The sequence below is a fragment of the Camelus dromedarius genome, chromosome 5 (genome assembly GCF_036321535.1).
Source record: "Camelus dromedarius isolate mCamDro1 chromosome 5, mCamDro1.pat, whole genome shotgun sequence".
Classification (NCBI taxonomy): domain Eukaryota; kingdom Metazoa; phylum Chordata; class Mammalia; order Artiodactyla; family Camelidae; genus Camelus; species Camelus dromedarius.
Window position 1 is genome coordinate 94,375,398 of NC_087440.1, and position 17,141 is coordinate 94,392,538.

Consider the following 17,141-nt stretch of genomic DNA (forward strand, 5'->3'; position numbering starts at 1 on the left):
ATTTTTCAGGGTAAACTCTTAGCACCCTGCTATGTTCTTTTGTTTCTACACATGCACACAAATCCTGTGCTGTAGTTGTCAGTGTTCCTCCCATATTGGAGATTTAAAGATTCCCAGAAGAGTAAGTCATTTGTGGACAGTCCAGAGACACATATAAAGTGAGATTTTGACCCCGTATTTTCATGTTTGCTCTGCCTGTCTGGACGTAACTGGTCCAGAATCACTTCTAAGACAGAGTTGGACAAGCCTGGTGAGGGTTCCTGGACCCCCTCCTGTGATGAGAACATGACGATTCTGTTCTATGGTCGTTTGTATCTGATCATTTGTGAGCAGGGGTCATGCACGTATTCTCAGGAGTCTCTAATAGTTGACTTTCTATCAATGGCAGCATTCAGGAATATACCTTTACTTATCGTGGGATTGTGATTGAAAGATGCTTAATTTCCACTGTGTTGTCTTATTTTTACATAAATGACATGAACAATGTTACGTGCTCTCAATCTCCCCTCTGCTCTGCATGTTTAAATCTACACAGAGGTGCAGAGATTGTCCATGTGATGTGAGAAATGGGACCACACCTCCCCTACCTGTGTTTGACGTCTCCAGGCGGCATGAGAGCTGGGAGGAAGATTCACCCCGCACTCCTGGATCGACTGCCAAATCCCAGGTGACTAAAGTTTCTGAGTGTGAACTGCCAGGTGTGCAGCCTGAGGGTCACTGCCAACTCTTCTGTGTCATCTTTTCATACTGAGTCTTTCAATAAACCACTCCCCACCCAGGTGTGCTGCCCTCAGACCAAAGCCTGGAGCAGCTCGAAGGCTTATGGGTTAGACTCATCCACACAGGCGAGGGTCTTAGCTTCAGAAACTTTAAAGCATAATGAGGAAGAGGGTGAGTTTATGAAATATGCATTGAGACTGAGAGTCAGAGAAGTTCATTAAGGAGGCACTGGAACACACAGAAAGCATGTTTAGAATCCCTGGCTTCATCCTGAATTCTCAGAAGTATTCTTGGAAAGACTGGGCTGCACCGAGGTTCACATGCTTCTGAGAAAATTAATGTCAGAATCCTGGATAGAGGATCAATGGATAGAGTTTACATTGATGACTGGAAAGATATTGATTTGAATGAATACTCCTATTACAAATTTCTGTAAAGAATACTTTAGTTTTATAAAGAAAATGAGCTGGGCTTATACAAATTCAGAAGAAGGTGGAAGTCCTGGAAACCATCATGAGACATATGACCTGGTCTCCCCTCAGTGTGCGCAGGGACACACACACACACAGACACGTAGGTGCACATGCACATACATGCGGAGACTCACACTCTTGTATCATATCTGCATCCAAACCTCCTCTGTCCAAGTATTGTCTCCAACACACACAAGACATAGTCCTGTGACAGGAAACTGATGGGATCTGAGGGAAAGTGGAGTTCTAGGATTTTCCAGTAAGGACTGAGCGACTCTGTTTTCTTAGATCCCATGACAAGGGCTGCGATGCTTGGCTTAATTGTACCTCAGACGCCATCAGCACATGGCCCTTCACTGCGCTATGGGTTTAGCCTTTGTTTCCACTTTACAGCATGTGTGAAGGCCCCACGAGCACCTGCACACAGTGTTTTCATTGAACGTGAGCTTTAATTTCACCTAGAGACATATTTACTATTAAATGGCTGGATTTATGTTGAGTGCTTCCTAAACTTTGTAAGAAAGTAGCAATTTTCCGCGATGGGGGCTTCAATATTTTAGTTCCATCAGCAGAATGTTTCTTTATTCCTGTATCCTCTTTATATTACAAAATTATCTCATTCTTTATCCCTTAATCTTCAGTTGTAGGGAGGGATCTGGATAACACAGCCTCACCTGCATGTAGCTCCTTGTTCAGAACATCTGAACATGCTGGGAACAACACAATTGCTCTCTGGGTTCTCGGTGTAGCCACAGTCTGATCTCTGCTCCATCTCCAGGCTTAAATACAAAAACCTGCATAATTCAGATCTGGTGTGGATTTTCCTTCCAATGAGTGTCTCTATATGTGAATTTGTTTTTTGCCCTCCACATGATTCACTTTTATTTCACCATGAAGATTAACCCATTTTCCCAGCATTGCCTGATTGGGGCAGCCTGGCTTCTGCAAGAAAACTGACCCAATCTCACAAAGTGGGAAAAATAACAATCATACTGAATACACAGAAGCCTCAGTTAAATAGAGTTTGGTGACAGCACGGTGGTCTCTGATGTCCTAGCAGGATAGCAGAGTCCAGCTGTGTGAAGTAGAAAGATGCCCTGTTCCCTCCTGGCAAGGACTCAGGCAGTGAGGGGTGGTCACAGCTCAGCCAGTGAGAAGCCCTGGGTGCCTTGTTCACTACAGCACCTCCTGCAACATCCATTCCCATCTGCAAAGTTGTTCTTATCCCCGTGTATGCTAGGAGCTGCAGGTGGCTCACTGTGATTCCAGGCCCTGAAGGCAAATCGTTGTTGATACCAGATGAAAACACTTCTTTTTGCTGGAGAAATAACTGGCCATTTCTTTGTGTCAGGTCAACATTTTCATGGTCCTTATGGAATCAGGCAAGACCCTGTATGACTGTGGGGCCGCTGAGCAAACAGGTGTGGGACCCACACTGGGCCCATGGCTGCGCCCTGTGTTTCTCCCCCACCCTGGAGTTTGAGTCTAAATCATTCTCCTGGAACCCAGCTTCCACATCTGTGCAGTAGGAAGCTCTGCAGGCTTTGCCTGAGAACTATTGTAAGGTGTGTCCTTCATAGGTAAGACCTTGTACTGTAGGCAAGTACTTATTGGGCATTCAGTCTGATTTTGAAATCAGGGTGTTCCAGCTGGAAGTGGCCGGCCTTCCTCCCACTCCTTGGGAATAGGGGCTGTTCTACCGGGCCTGTGCTGAGCATCCTTCATCCTGGCTCCTTCACAACCAGACTGATCCCTTAGACCTGACTTGTGTTGGTCCTGCTGGTTATTTGCGCTATTTGAGCAGTTTGACCCTTTATGCTGTTTGGAAATTATTCCTTTATTCTGCAGAAAACCTTTTGAGAAATGGGGTCCCAGTTATCTAACTGTTCTGAGGTCACCTCTGCTACAGGAACCCCAGCTGATTTTGTGTTTTAAAACCATGAAACTTCCCTGTGGAAATGTGTAGTGAATTGGACAGGCCTGGCCAAAGGCGATTCATGCTTCCATTATATATACATGTCAATGGCCATTATGGGGGACTTTAGAAAAACTCAAACTAACTTTTCTTAAAAATGACTTGGAAAACTATGTAAAATCTCCAAAACTGAATGGTACACCTATTTGCCTCATTGTTCTGTGCCTTATAAACATGTTTTGGAACCTCTAATTACCTCTTGTAAATTATGATCATAAGATTAACTGAGGCAAACAGGGACTAAGGGAAGAAAACTGGGCTTCTGAAGCCTCGGGCTCCACTTCCCTGGCCTGTGTGTCTCAGGCTTCCCCTCCAGCACCAATTCCTCCCTCTCCTCTTACTCTTGAACCTCCTCTGTACCCTCAGGTCTTCCATAGTCAGTGACTCAGCCAACTTCCCACTTCCTCTGAAATTTTCCCCATATTCTATTCCTCCAACTTGTCAGGTCTTGTTATCCTAAACTTCATCCTTATGAGGACCCAAAGGGCCATCTCGTCATTTCTTTTTTTTTTTTTCTGTACTAAACCTGAAATGTAGTCAAAGATTTTCCAAACCAACGTTCCTCACAGAGTAATTTAATGTGGCCCCTCAGACTCTTCAGCTGGGTTTCTCTGACTTACATCGTCCTGTTCCTGCAGGTATTGTTGTGTCATGCTTAGCACTTTTGTAAACTGCTTGCTGGGAGAATCCTAAAAGGTGTTCAGAATTTCAGCCAGGAGGAGAGTCCACTAACTTGTTATATAGAAATTCTCTAGCAGCAACTAGGCAAATTCATTGGGCAATTCCTGAGATTTTCTCAACTCTTTTATTTGGAATAAAAATTCAGTTTTCCCATGAAAATCTGTTGAATGTGTTCATGTTTATTTCAATCAACTGCAAATAATTTTAGAAGAAAATTGCTGTTTTGCTCCATATGTTTATTCCACCTGGGACACTTTTAAACCTAGTTTACAAATAAGCTGACACAGGACATTTCAACTGTAGGGAAGAGGTGCAGGATGGAATGGGAAACCGTGTCCACCTCTTATTTTCTTAATGTGGCAAACCACCTCTGTCACAGTGTAGGTGAGACACCTAGAAGGACACATGCTAAGATACTTAAACTTCATTTACAGCGAATGAAGGCCCCAGAAAATCCCAAATCCCTCCTGGTTCTGCTATTATTGGCAAGATCCAGGACTTTGAAAAAGAGACTCTTATAAATGCATGCGCTTCAGGCACTGTCAGCCCTCTGAGCAGCCCTCCCAACATCCTCCAGGTCCCCAGTGGCTCTGAGGAAAGACATGGAGTCTCCCCAGTCCCTTCTCTTAACAGAAGTTTCTCCAGGTTGATGGTGAGCTTCCTTCCGTCCTAACGGTCATGGAGCCGCACTCTCCCTGCTCAGCTGAACGACTGAGAGCAGCCCAGGCTCAGGGAACTAGAGCAGTTCCCACAGTGGGGACCTGTGACGAGCCACGACACATCTGTGCCCTGAGCCTCCCCTTATATTTAGGCCCTTCGAGAGATGCACACAGTTTATTCATTCATTTTTCCACCTTTGTCCATTTTACGGTTAAGACTGTTCAGTGAAATATTATGGTAGAATTACTGTATCTCCAAAGAGAGAAGTTATTGTAGAACTTGATAGAATACATTAAATTACATGAACTGAAAGCATTTTTATCCGTTCTGTCTCTAACAGTACTAAAGCAAATTCTGGAAGAATTGATTTTTTTCTCCCATCGAATCAGCTATCACCTTCCATGTTGACAAAGCCTCACGCTGGTATTTGCAAAATTCACAGTGCACCTTCCTTCAGGGTTCAAATATATTCTCGTAAACATCTTCCTAGGATTAATGAATCTCCTACAAGTAAAGAAATCCTTCAAGCCATAGAGCCACAAAGAGAAGATTACAAGCCTCAAGGCCTCATCATTCCTTGAACATGTCCCTGTGGTTCCTCGGTTTCCTGAGGAGACAACCTCGGGGCCGAGGGTGGAGCCCCGTCAGGCCCTCCGGGCAGGAAAGTGCACAGTAATTGCAGCAGCACTGTGTTGTCGCGAACCCTCTCACAACAATAACAGCTACCCCCATGTTCCTAAATTCTTCACTGTGATTGATTAGTGAACTGCATTCTTTATTATTCCAGTTGCTAGAGCTGGCCAGTCCCTTTTTGCCTTCAATGGGGAGAATTAAACTTACCGGGTCATTACTGTTCCAGGAATTTGTTTGTTCCGAAAATGACAGGCCAGTCAAGAAACAAGCACCACACGGAGGGTTGGAGTACTCAGATGTATTACGCCGGCGGGCTCAGAGGGGCTTCTGCTCTGAAACTCTGAGCACCTTCAAGGTGTGCACATGAGGTTTTATAGGGTAAAGTAGAAGCTTGGGGTATTTGGCCAATAGGCATGGAACAGCTTTAGCAGCATTATCATCACAAAAGTGGAGTTGGCGAGGCAGCAAACAAACATTCCAAAGCCAGATATGTATCTTTGAAAATCCAGCTGGCCAGCAAAAAAACATAAACAGCAAACCAACACTGATAAACTTAGATTTACAAGTTAGTCTAGCAGTACTCAGATCAGTATTCCAAAACTTAGACTTGTGAGTTATCTTGTTAGCCCAGCCCAGCCTCCCCTTCACATTCCTAGACCTGTGAATCATCTTGTTAGACCAGCCCAGCTTTTCCTTCACATTCCCCCCTCTTGATGCTTTCACAACCCTAGTTGGTGTAAGCATCATCACTTAGCTTTTGCAGGGGCTCATAATTGGAGGCTAACATCTGAAGTTTTATAGCCTCTATCCGCTCACTGACAAAGCGGGTCAGGAAGTTTAGTACACGGGGCCCAATTAGCAGAACTGCAAAAATCAGGAGCAAGGGGCCTATGAACGGTGCCAGCCAGGAGGTCCAGCCCCAGGGGCCTGTCCATGGGCTCTTATCTAAAATATGTTTTCTCTTTTCTACTCGGTCTTGTAGCTCTTGAACTATCCCTGTAACAATTCCTGATTGATTGGCATAAAACAGCACTCTTCATTTAGGAAGAGGCATAGTCCCCCCTCTTTGGCCTTGAGTAGGTCCAGACCCCTCCTGTTTTGTAAGACCACCTCGGCCAGAGAGTCAATCTGATTTTGCAGAGTTCACAGGGTTTCTGCTATTCATTGAAGATCATGGCTGAATTCATCTGTAAGCTGAAAATACAAGTTGGTACATGGACCATTTTTCACCCGGTTCCATGCAGGTGCATCGTGCAGCCAAGGGGAGTGAGGGCATTAGCGTCAGTAGCATCAGCCTTATGATTATCTTAGACATGATGCTGCAGTGATGGCACTAATTATACCAAGGTATAAAATAGCTACCAGGATTCTATGGCCTATGTTCCAGTCAGGTGGGGCGGCGCTAGCTAGCCCCACTGCTAGTACGCAGACTAGTATAGCAAACAAGGAAAGAGGCAAGGGAGCACAAAAGAAATACATTTAACAGCTGTGTTGAGCTTTCCTCAGGCTTCGGCCATGCATTGACTAGCCAGTCTCCGGGAGTGGCTAGAGCAGGGCTCGTCGATCCTCAAGCTTCAGCCGTGCATTGGCTAGCCAGCTTCCAGGTGTGGCTAGAGCAGGGCTTGTCGATCCTTTTCTGGTCCCTCTTGATCTTGAGCAGGTCTCCTGGGACACACTCAATTTCCCAGGGACCCTCTGTCTGAGGGGAAGTCGCTCTCTTAACCCTGGAGTGGTGGATCCAAGGGATGATTCCTGCAACTTTAACAGCTTTAGGGGTAGTTAATACCACTAAATATGGTCCCTTACAGTGAATAAAGGCATGTGTCACTAGATGGCCCCCTACTTGACAGGATCTGGTTGGCAGAAATGGCAGGCAGTTGAGTCCCCAGTAGCCCCTATAATAGTTGTCTTTTTCTTGGTCGGGGGGGCTACAGGTTGGGTCACCACAGAATACTCTGCTCCTGTGTCTACCATATAAGTCATTGGTTGGCCCCCTATAAACATCTTGACCTTGGGCTCCCGGGGGCCCAGGGGCAGGGGGCCGGTCTCTCCTATTCTGAGTTGACCCCAGCCAGTCCGATGTGATTACTGGCTGGTGGCTCCAGCTGATAAGTAGGCCTTTTGGGGGTGCTCTCTTTCCATCCTTTCTGTTTGGGCACTCGTTCTTCCAGTGTCCTGTCTCCCGGCAGTATGCACACTGGTCTTGGCCCAGGGGCATCCATGGTTGGGGTCCCCTCTTCCGGGGTGGTGCAGGATTCTGGCTGAAGCTTGTTTTCCTCAGGGCTGCTGCAAGGAATGTGGCTTTCTGCTTCATTCGCTGGTCTGCTTCTCGTTGGGCTTTCCATTTTCGGTTTACAAAAACTTTGTTTGCAACTTCCAGCAGCTGTGTAGCATTCATCCCGGCGAATCCATCCAGTTTTTGGGGTTTCTGGCGTATATCTGGGTATGATTGGGTTATGAAGGCAGCGTTGACCATCCACTGGTTTTCTTGGGCCTCAGGATCAAGAGGAATGTAGACTCGGAATGCTTCACTTAGTCTCTCATAGAAGTCAGTGGGGGTTCCGTCTGGCCTCTGGGTCACTGTGGTCGTTTTAGACATGTTAGTTGGCTTCTTGGCTCCTGCTCTTAGCCCTTGTAGGATGGCCTCCTGGTGCTCACGCAGTGCTTCTCTTTCTTGTTGGGTGTTAAAGTCCCAATCTGGCCTGGTGTCATGGCCCACCCCTCAACATCCATTGTGTCTTCAGGGGCTCAGCCCTGCAGCCATTTTTGTGCTTCAAGGAGAATGTGTCTCCTCTCCTCTGTATTGAACAGAGTCAGAAGCAGCTGGCGGACATCTTTCCAGGTGGGCCAGTGAGAATGGAAGATAGACTCTACGAGGTCACTCATAGCCTGCAGCTTTTCGGAGTAGGAAGGAGTATCATGGCACCAATTGAGAAGGTCTGTGGTGCTAAAGGGTTTGCAGTAGAGTACAGGGTGCCCAGGCTGAACAGTCCCGTCTTCCCCAACTTGCTGTGGCCCTTGTGTCTCCCGCAGCAGCATTTGGAGGGCCGGTGGTGCTGGCCTCCCGGCTTGTGCTGAGCGGAGTCTCCTGCCTATGGCTCAGGCTGGGGGCTGGGCTCTGCTTCTGGGTCCTCAGACGGGAGGTGTTGGTGCCCCGGGGTCATACGGAGGTTGTGGGCATATCTGTCTTCTGCATCTCCCTGGAAAATAGGCTTTTTTCTGTCTGTCTTTTTGGCCTGGACTGGCTGGGCTGCAAATATCTTGCATTGTCCAGGTCCATTTGAGCAGAACCGAACCCATGGGGGTAGAGTCTGGGTGATATTCAGCCAGGAGTCAGTGTAAGGGAATTGATCTGGGTGGCCTGGGGTTCCACTGATTATTTGATAGACTGCTCACACTGTTGCTAGGTCCAGAGTTCCTCCTGAGGGCCACCCGTCTCCAAAGGCCGGCGATTCAAGCTCACACAAAGTGCGGAGCCTGCCGGGGATCATTCGAATTCCATAGTCCCCTGAGAACCCCTTTTTGAAATTCTTAATCATGCAGTCTATAGTGGTGGGTTTAAACTTAGAGCCTCCCATTTTTTTAGATGTTTGGGAAGGTAGCCTTTATATATTTTCTTTCTTCACTCCTCAAAACACCGGAGTTCCCAGAGAGACTGCTCTCTTGCTGGGTCTATGAGTTGTTTTAAGGCTAACTTGGTCAGGGTCTCTGGGTTCCAGTCACAGCTGATGCCTCTGGAGCTCAAGGTCTCAAGCAGTTCCAGGGACTTTCTTCATTAAATCCTTTCTATATCCTGAAGTAAATTATCAGAGGCATGGGACTGACGGCAGATGGTAAAACAAATGGACTAGAAAAGGGACCTCCAAGGCCGGGTGAGCCCAGTCCGGAAGGAATTCATCTTCTAAACGCGAGTCCTGGGGGTCTGGGGCTAGGCAAAAGGGGCACTACTTGGGTCAGTTCAGTAGGGGAACACTAAGTCTCAGGTGTTCTGTGACAGAATCAGGTAGGAGACTTTCTCAAAGAAAAAGCATCCTAGCCTCCGAGGGCACAGGGGTGTTGACCCATTGGCTGTCTATGTCCTTTTCCCTCCCAGTGTGGCCACCCTGTGCCGGTGTCACAGACAAGACAAGGGAGGGTTTTCATAGCGTCCGCCTGGCCACTCCCCTACCAGGGACGAAGGTGCCTCTTAGCTTTGGCGGGTCAGTATAAGCTGCAGACTCCGATCGGGACCCTGAGGGACTGATACCGCCCTGAGACATATGAGGTCAGAACGGAACCGCAGGTTGGGACTCACTCAAACTCCGTAGCAGAATGCCGTGGAGCTACCAACTCGAGCCTGATCGCATGCTTCACAGGCTGCTCATTCACTCCCGCAGACACACAGAGAGGTTAATATCATTCCTCCCACCAATACCAATATCCTGTTTCCTGTAGGAGGGGATCCGCCTCCTCTTCTGTCCACTGGGACAGGACCTGATACCTGACCTGATTTCCCATCTGAAATACCATCAGACAGAGAGTCTTTAGGAGGGGGTCAGCTTCCTCTTCTGTTCAGTGGGACAGGACCTGATACCTCCCGGGGGTTCCTACCTTGTCCGGACGGCCACCTGGTGAGTCTATCCGTCCCTCCATGGAGTCTGGATCTGGTTGTAGCTCAGCCACCCAAGGGGCGGAGTTGCCATCACGAAGGAGAACCCGGAATATCGTCGGGTGGCGCCACCTCATTCGCTGCTGGAATTCCATCCCCCGGTCAGCCAGAGCCACCAGTCCAGCGGCTCAAGGGGCCAGTGTGGTTGTATCTCGCTGGGGCCTCCAGAAATGTAACGGGAATGACAGGCCAGTCAAGAAACAAGCACCACTCAGAGGGCTGGAGTACTCAGATGTATTACGCCTGCGGGCTCAGAGGGGCTTCTGCTCCGAAACTCTGAGCACCTTCAAGATGTGCACGTGAGGTTTTATAGGGTAAAGTACAAGCTTGGGGTATTTGGCCAATAGGCATGGAACAGCTTTAGCAGCATTATCATCACAAAAGCGGAGCAGGGAGGCAGCAAACAAACATTCCAAAGCCACATATGTATCTTTGAAAATCCAGCTGGCCAGCAAAAAACATAAACAGCAAACCAATGCTGATAAACTTAGATTTACAAGTTAGTCCACCAGAACTCAGATCAGTATTCCAATACTTAGACCTGTGAGTTATCTTGTTAGACCAGCCCAGCTTTTCCTTCCCATATTGAGAGCCCCTCTAATTCTGGGTAAGCCTGGAGGCTCTTCTGAATGATGTAACATCTTTTGGAAGTTCTAGTTTGTGGATGTTTTTCCCTTATCTCCTTCTCAATCCTCCTTGAAGGAAGACATCTACCACTTGCTACAGTTTTTATTCTTAAAGGGGCAATCGGTTTCTTGAGGAAAATTGCAGTTTACCCAAATGCACACTCAATGTTTAGGATACCTGACATGAGAACCAGGGCTCCACTTACATCCAGATGTACTTCCACGCAGATGTGCTCCATCGGGTCTTGGCTGATCAACACCCTGATCTACGGGCTAAATGTGAGACTCTCCCAGCTACCTGGACACTGCCGAGACCTGCGTCCAACTTTTGTTCATATGGCCCGACCTCAGCATGATTCGCTCAACAGCAAAACCTGTACTGGAGCCTGTCTGCTCCCCCGCTTCACCAGTGAAGTCCCTCATGATTGCTGAAAACTGATGGACCACTTTCCGCCTCCTGGTCGTCTCCAAGATTCTCCTCAGAAGCCGTCTTTTCACAGTACCTCTCAGGAGACAGACAAGCAAGCGTCACACCTTGCAAGCTGGATAGCTTATCTACTGGGAAAGACACTTCCAGAAGAACTCCTCAACCTCAGTGGAAAAGTCTCCAGCAGGTGCTGCTCACCAGCCCTTGTGCCACCAGTCTCCCGAGAGTGAGAACTTGGGTCCACGTGACACACCTAAGAAGGCAGCTGGCCCTGAACATTCCTGCTCATCTGGCGACCCGACTGCGGAGACTCTCAGAATTGAGGGCAACATCAGCTGAGACAGCTTCCCAAGGCATCTGTGCCAGACCTATTGGACAATTTCCTGCCGAGTCTCTGATGAGAATATAACATGTCAGGTGATCTCCAGCCTCCGGTCTTGATAACACAGGGACTTAAGGTGAGAGAGCCTGCGCGCTCTCCCTCTCACTCCTCCATGTTACTGGAATGTGGCCTCAATAAGAGCACTTTCCATCTGACATGAGACGTTACACCCAGAGGAGTTCCTTCCTGGCGCTGACAGACAAAAACGTGAAAAAAAACCCAGAAATCCTAAGTCTTCATCAGTGATGTTTTCAGAGAAAGTTCTCAACCTTGATCAAATGGCAAAAGGCAAAATATAAAGAAATCCTCAGTTTAGTAAAATTGGGTGAGCAGAGGGGAGCTCTCATGCCCTTTGATGGCCTCAGAGCCCAGCTGGGGGAAGCAAGGCTTCCCCGTCTTTCCTGGTCAGGACTCAGCCAAGAGAAATGCACGGGCTCTGTTTCCCTCGGGCTCCCTCAGCCCCCTTCCCCCCTTGATGAAGGAGGCGTCTCCTTTTACTGAAGACCTGCATGTGGCTCTTCAGGGTTGCAGACGCCATAATGAAGCTGTTTACTGGTCCAAAGTAAGCCCACTTTTGTTATTGAAACAACTGCTCATCTATTTGTGTTACATCAAAAAAAGCTAACTTCCCATAAGAATGTTGACTTTTATCTCCCTTATTTCCTTTCGATTTCCTTGTAAGTTACCGAGGAGGTCCCTGGGATGGACGTGAGCTCCCACCTCCACAGACGTTCCTGGTCACATCCATGCTCAGAGGAGAGAAGGTGGCCCCCACCAGCCTGCAGGGTGTGAGGGGAGGTGAAGGGGAGCTGTGAGTCCTGAGGGGGAGGGGATGTGGGTGCTGGGGAAGGTCTAGTGATTTCTGTCAGGGTGGGTCACAGTGGGGCAGGGATACAAGAGCAAGTGTGTTGGATATACTGATACGGTTTTAAGAATTACAAGCACTGTTATTACAGTTGTAAAACAAGTAACAATTTGTTACATGTCTCATATGTGAAACATTTATTAATATTGTAACAAATTATTGTTCTCAGGTAAAATCCTTAGTTATTCCAGATACAAAGGCAGGAAATTTTAAATGTTGCAAGAATCCAGTCCAGCCTGGGCTCTGTCGGGGCTTCTGCAGACTCAGGCTCAGAAAAGACAGCTCTGACATCCAGGTCCCATAATCCATGCGAACCACGAACCCCTCCCCAGTCCTGGGGTCTGGTCTGGTGCCCCCTTGTCTTGTATGTCTATGCTCGGCTCCCTCCTGCCCACAGAGCGGGAACGTTGTGTGAACGGAGTGTAATGTGGACTCTGAGTGCACTGAAGAACAAAGTCTGGTGTCTGCCTTTCCATTAAGTGAGAATAATTTACACACAGCAAATGTAGACTCTGTATGTCAACAATTATGTAAATTTGACAACATGTAAATATTTTATCTTAGTTTTTCACCATTATTGGCATTTGAGTCTAGTTTCCTGTTGTGGGAGCTGCCGTGTGCAGTGTGGGATGCACGGCCACATGCAGTGAATCTGCCCACTAGGGAACTGGGTACCTGCAGCCCACCCCACATGTGATGGGCCACCCTGTCTCCAGACATTTCTAAATGTCCGCTGGGAAACAAAATGACTCCAGTGTCACACAGACATCAATTTCCAAATATACAACATTCCTCATTCTAATCTAGGGAAAGGCACTGCAGGAAACAGGACTGGGGACACTGTTGAGGATGAAATGCATGGAAATACATCAAGGGTGGAGGGCAGAGTCAAGGATGCCCAGAAGAATCATTTGTGTCATTAAGCATCTGTAAAGTTGACAACTACAATTGTAGTTAGTGAATAAATATCAAATAAAGGTCCCATGGAGAAATATTTCTGTGAATCTGTTCCTAAGTTAGATGAGGAATAAATCACACACAAGCCTGAATCCATGAAAAAGGCCCAAGTTCAGATCAGGAAGTTTCCCTGGAAAATTATGGGTGGGTTTCCAGGAGAGACGGTGAACCAGTGGAGAATCCTCCATCTCTGAGAGGAAACCCGTCCACGGCTGATTCTGCACCTGCTCTGAAACGGGTCCTCTGGTTTCCTCATGGCCCTGGGTGCCCCCTGGTGGCCTGAGCCCTCCCTGCAGGGATGGTTGTGTCTGGCTCACCCTGATGTCCCCTCACTCGCTCTCCTTCCTGTGACAAAAGCACACGGCTGTGTCCTCAGGGACCCCAGAGATGAGCTGTAGGGACACATGGCCTTCAATGTGTCTCTGGAGATGGGGGGGAATTTTTGGAGAGGCAGGGTGTATGCTGTCCAGAACCCAGACCCAAGCACCCCAGGCTCTGCTGGGCTTTCCCTGGAGGAGGATGGACCCAGACCCACCAGGAGGCACTGTGTGTGGTGGAGAGGGGGGTTTATGTTCTTGTCATTTAAGCCTTTGGCCCTCAGAGGATGACGTCAGTGAAGAGGAGACCCCGGCCCTGGGTGGCAGAGGTGCTGTGATGGCCCTGAGGCCTCCATGTGGTTCTAATGCACGTGGGGTCGTGTTTCCGCACGAACATGGAGGGTCAGGTCAGGCCCTGTCTCTGGGCACGGGAGGCGGTGCTGGCTTATATCTAGGGTGGACCCACCTTCTGCTCACTGACCACAGCTGCTCTCCTCCCAGAGCAGGGAGTTCAGTCCAAGGAGAGTCGGAGGGCAGGGGAGTGACCGTCAGCAGAGCAGGACCTACTTTCCCTCCCAGTGTTTCATGTGAAAACGTCCTGAAGTCACGCCTGATACTAACAACTGGAGTGGGCGCCTCCCACACTCCTCCTCTCGTGCCCCCCAGCCCCCCGGTCCCCTCTGCTCCCTGCTCACCTGCTCGGCATCTCTGCTCTGACTCTCAGCTGCTTGTTAAACAAAAGCTGTGCTCTTTCCTGGACGTCACACCAAAGGTTTTACACATTTCCTGCCACCGTGTTGGCATTTATTACAAATTAGTGAACTCAGTTCAACAGCACATGTTCTGTTATTTTCTTAATCTCCTCCTCAATGCTTCACCTCACATCCTCTGTCTACAGTGTGTTCCTCAGACCCCGCTTAGAAATCATGAACAGACTTTAAGACGTCCATTCCTTGCTGCTCTGAGATTTGGTTGGTTCTCGATTTGAGTACATTTTATATCGTTATTTCCAAATTATACCAAAACTGATAGATATTGGACATTAATATGTTCAGGATCATTCTACCCACTCCTGTGAGGCCAAAACCATTTTTCAGTAGAAGTTCATGTGACTCTTGGAGATGATCATAGCACATCTGTGAAGAAAAGATGATTTTTCCTTTGCAGTATGACACTTACTTACCCATATATACCTGAAAGACTCATCATTTGTGTATTACTTGGGTAGAGATTCCATTACAGAATGGGCAGCCCAAACAGCAGAAATGCATTTCTCTCAGATCTGGAGGCCGGAAGTCCAAGATCAAGGTGCCCAGAAGTTTGGGTTCTTCTGAGGCCTTTCTCCTTTGCCTGCAGGGGCCCCGTCCTCACTGAGCCTCAGATGCACTTTTCTCCCGTGTCTGTGCATCCATGACGCCTCTGTGCATCTGCTTTCTTCTTCTGAAAGGCGGCAGTGTCACCAAAAGGAGGAATGACCAGAGGTTTCCATGTTCTTTGGAGTTAGATTCGGCTCTCAGAGAATCATGTCAGTGAAGATAAGAACCCTGACTCTGAAGTTGACACTGACCATTCGACCACACATCACTGAAGTTCCTTGAAATGCTTTCCTCAATTAGTTCTGGACCTGCGGGATTCTGTGTCCATCTTTGCAAGTCCCAGGTTTATCAAGAAACCTGCTGAGTCTTGTTAGTGGGAATCCTCACCTGGAACTCTGATCACCCTCAATATGTGATCCAATTCACTACACCTATCATCCCCCAGGGAATATTTGACCACCCCGGTCTCCTGTACCATGAATCCTCTGGAGACATTCTGCCCAGTGTCCCCCGAACTTGAAGTCTCCGCACGGTAATTTTCCACCCGGTCAGCATCACCACCTTCTTGACCATAAACCTCCATTTATCACCTGAATTTGAAACTGAACCAGGTAACCCAAACTGCCACAAATACCCAAAGTGAGATTTGCATTCCTTTATTGAAATAAAATTTATACCTAAATTTTATTATCAACCTCACAGCCCACATCATTTTAATTCATCCCTGAATGGATCTTGTCTGTTCGAAATACTTTCTCCTTAAGTCAGCTCACAGCACTTTGTGCTCAGGGACACTGGACTGCACTTCAGGACTACACGTGGGCCAATTTAAACAGGAAAAATTCCTGCATATACCACAAAGTGTCAAAAACATGGCACTAACTGGACCTGGAAGGAGACTCATTTACATGATGGGAGTTGAAACAAGAGGGCAGAGCATCACCCCGACCGACCTCAGGTGGGAATGTTAGTGTGTTGGGGATTCAAAGTGCTGCCCAAGTTGTAAATGTCCAGGAGTTCAGAAAATGCAACATTTTTCGTTTTGGGCTAGAAATAAATTTTGCCCAGATGTGATGTGTAGACCCCGGACTCCGTGAACAATGAGGATCCCTGCACACGCAGTCCTGGGCAGTCTGGAACTGGCGTCTGTGACATGCATCCTGCTCACAGCAAACCCTGCGTGCCCTATGACAGAAAGATGGACGGTGTGCAGCCTCCTGCCCCGGGAGCAGAGACAAAGGTGAGCAATTGTTTGCACGTGTTTTCCCAGTGCCTGTGCCTTCTCAGGGTACTCATCAGGTTTGAAACTTTCTGAGTCACCTTTAAAATTATACTAAAGTTTAACATTGTTTGGACCTTTTTTTCAGTTGTAAATATATATCCTGATTACAAATATTATTGTCAGAAAGCAACACATACCTCAACAATGAAAATTTAGAATCCAGCAGATGGTGTTTAGTAGAGTTGATGGGCAGGAAAAAAAACCAAGGATTCTCACTACAAACTCCTCCCACACCTCTGCACCTGCTCTGGGGCTCAGCCCTGCCCTTGGTGGGTCGTTAGCATCCCCTGGGAGTTGTGGGTGCCCCAGGGAGTGAGGTTTTTGTCTGGGCTCACAATGACTTCCCCTCACTGTGTCTGTGTTACAGTAATACATGGCCGTGTCCTCAGGTTTCAGGCTGTTCATTTGCAGATACACCGTGTTCTTGGCGTTGTCTTGGGAGATGGTGAATCGGCCCTTCACGGAGTCTGCATAGTATGTGCTACCATCACTAATAATAGTTGAGACCAACTCGCGCTCCTTCCCTGGAGCCTGGCGGTACCAGCCCATGCTGCAGCTACTGTAGGTGTATCCAGAGGCTGCACAGGAGAGTCTCAGAGACCCTCCAGCCTGCACCGAGCCTCCCCCAGACTCCACCAGCTGCACCTCAGCCTGGACACCTGCAAACACAAAGACATCCTGGTCAGGAGACTGTCACACATGCTCTGATTCCCTCACTCCCGACCACTCACATCCTCCGTATCTATCCTTCTCCATGAATTACCTTGTAGAAGAGCAGCCAGGACCACCCAGCTCAGCCCCAGCTCCATGGTGTTTCGTCTGTGCTCAGTCCTGCTCAGAGAATTGGAGCAGCTGGGAATCCCGGGCTGGGGCTCCTCTCTCAGAGCTGCAGGGCCAGGGCCGGGTGGCTTTATCCTCAAAGGGAGGCCCTATTTGCATGTCATCTAAATATATAGAAATTTGGGGCATCGTTGGCCTCGGAGGTGACTGTGCCCTGGAGCACCTGTGAGTGTCTATGCTGTGCTTTTGTTGGTAGCATTTGGAAATATCTGTTCTCTTATGCGAAATTTTCAGGGTAATCACTTAGCGTCCTGCTTCATTCTTCTGTTTTCTACACATGCCCACAAATCCTTTGGTGTAGCCCTCAGTGTTCCTCCCATATTGGAGACTTAAACAACC

The 17,141-nt window shown here is 48.1% G+C and overlaps 1 gene segment (V, D, J or C); it reads right to left on the reverse strand.

The window, feature by feature from the left end:
- Window positions 1–5,869: 5,869 nt before the first annotated feature.
- LOC135321376 (immunoglobulin heavy variable 3-66-like) lies at window positions 5,870–16,858 on the reverse strand. The segment is given in 3 exon segments: window positions 5,870–6,006; window positions 16,298–16,621; window positions 16,726–16,858. Coding segments are annotated over 3 exon segments (507 nt in total).
- Window positions 16,859–17,141: the final 283 nt, after the last annotated feature.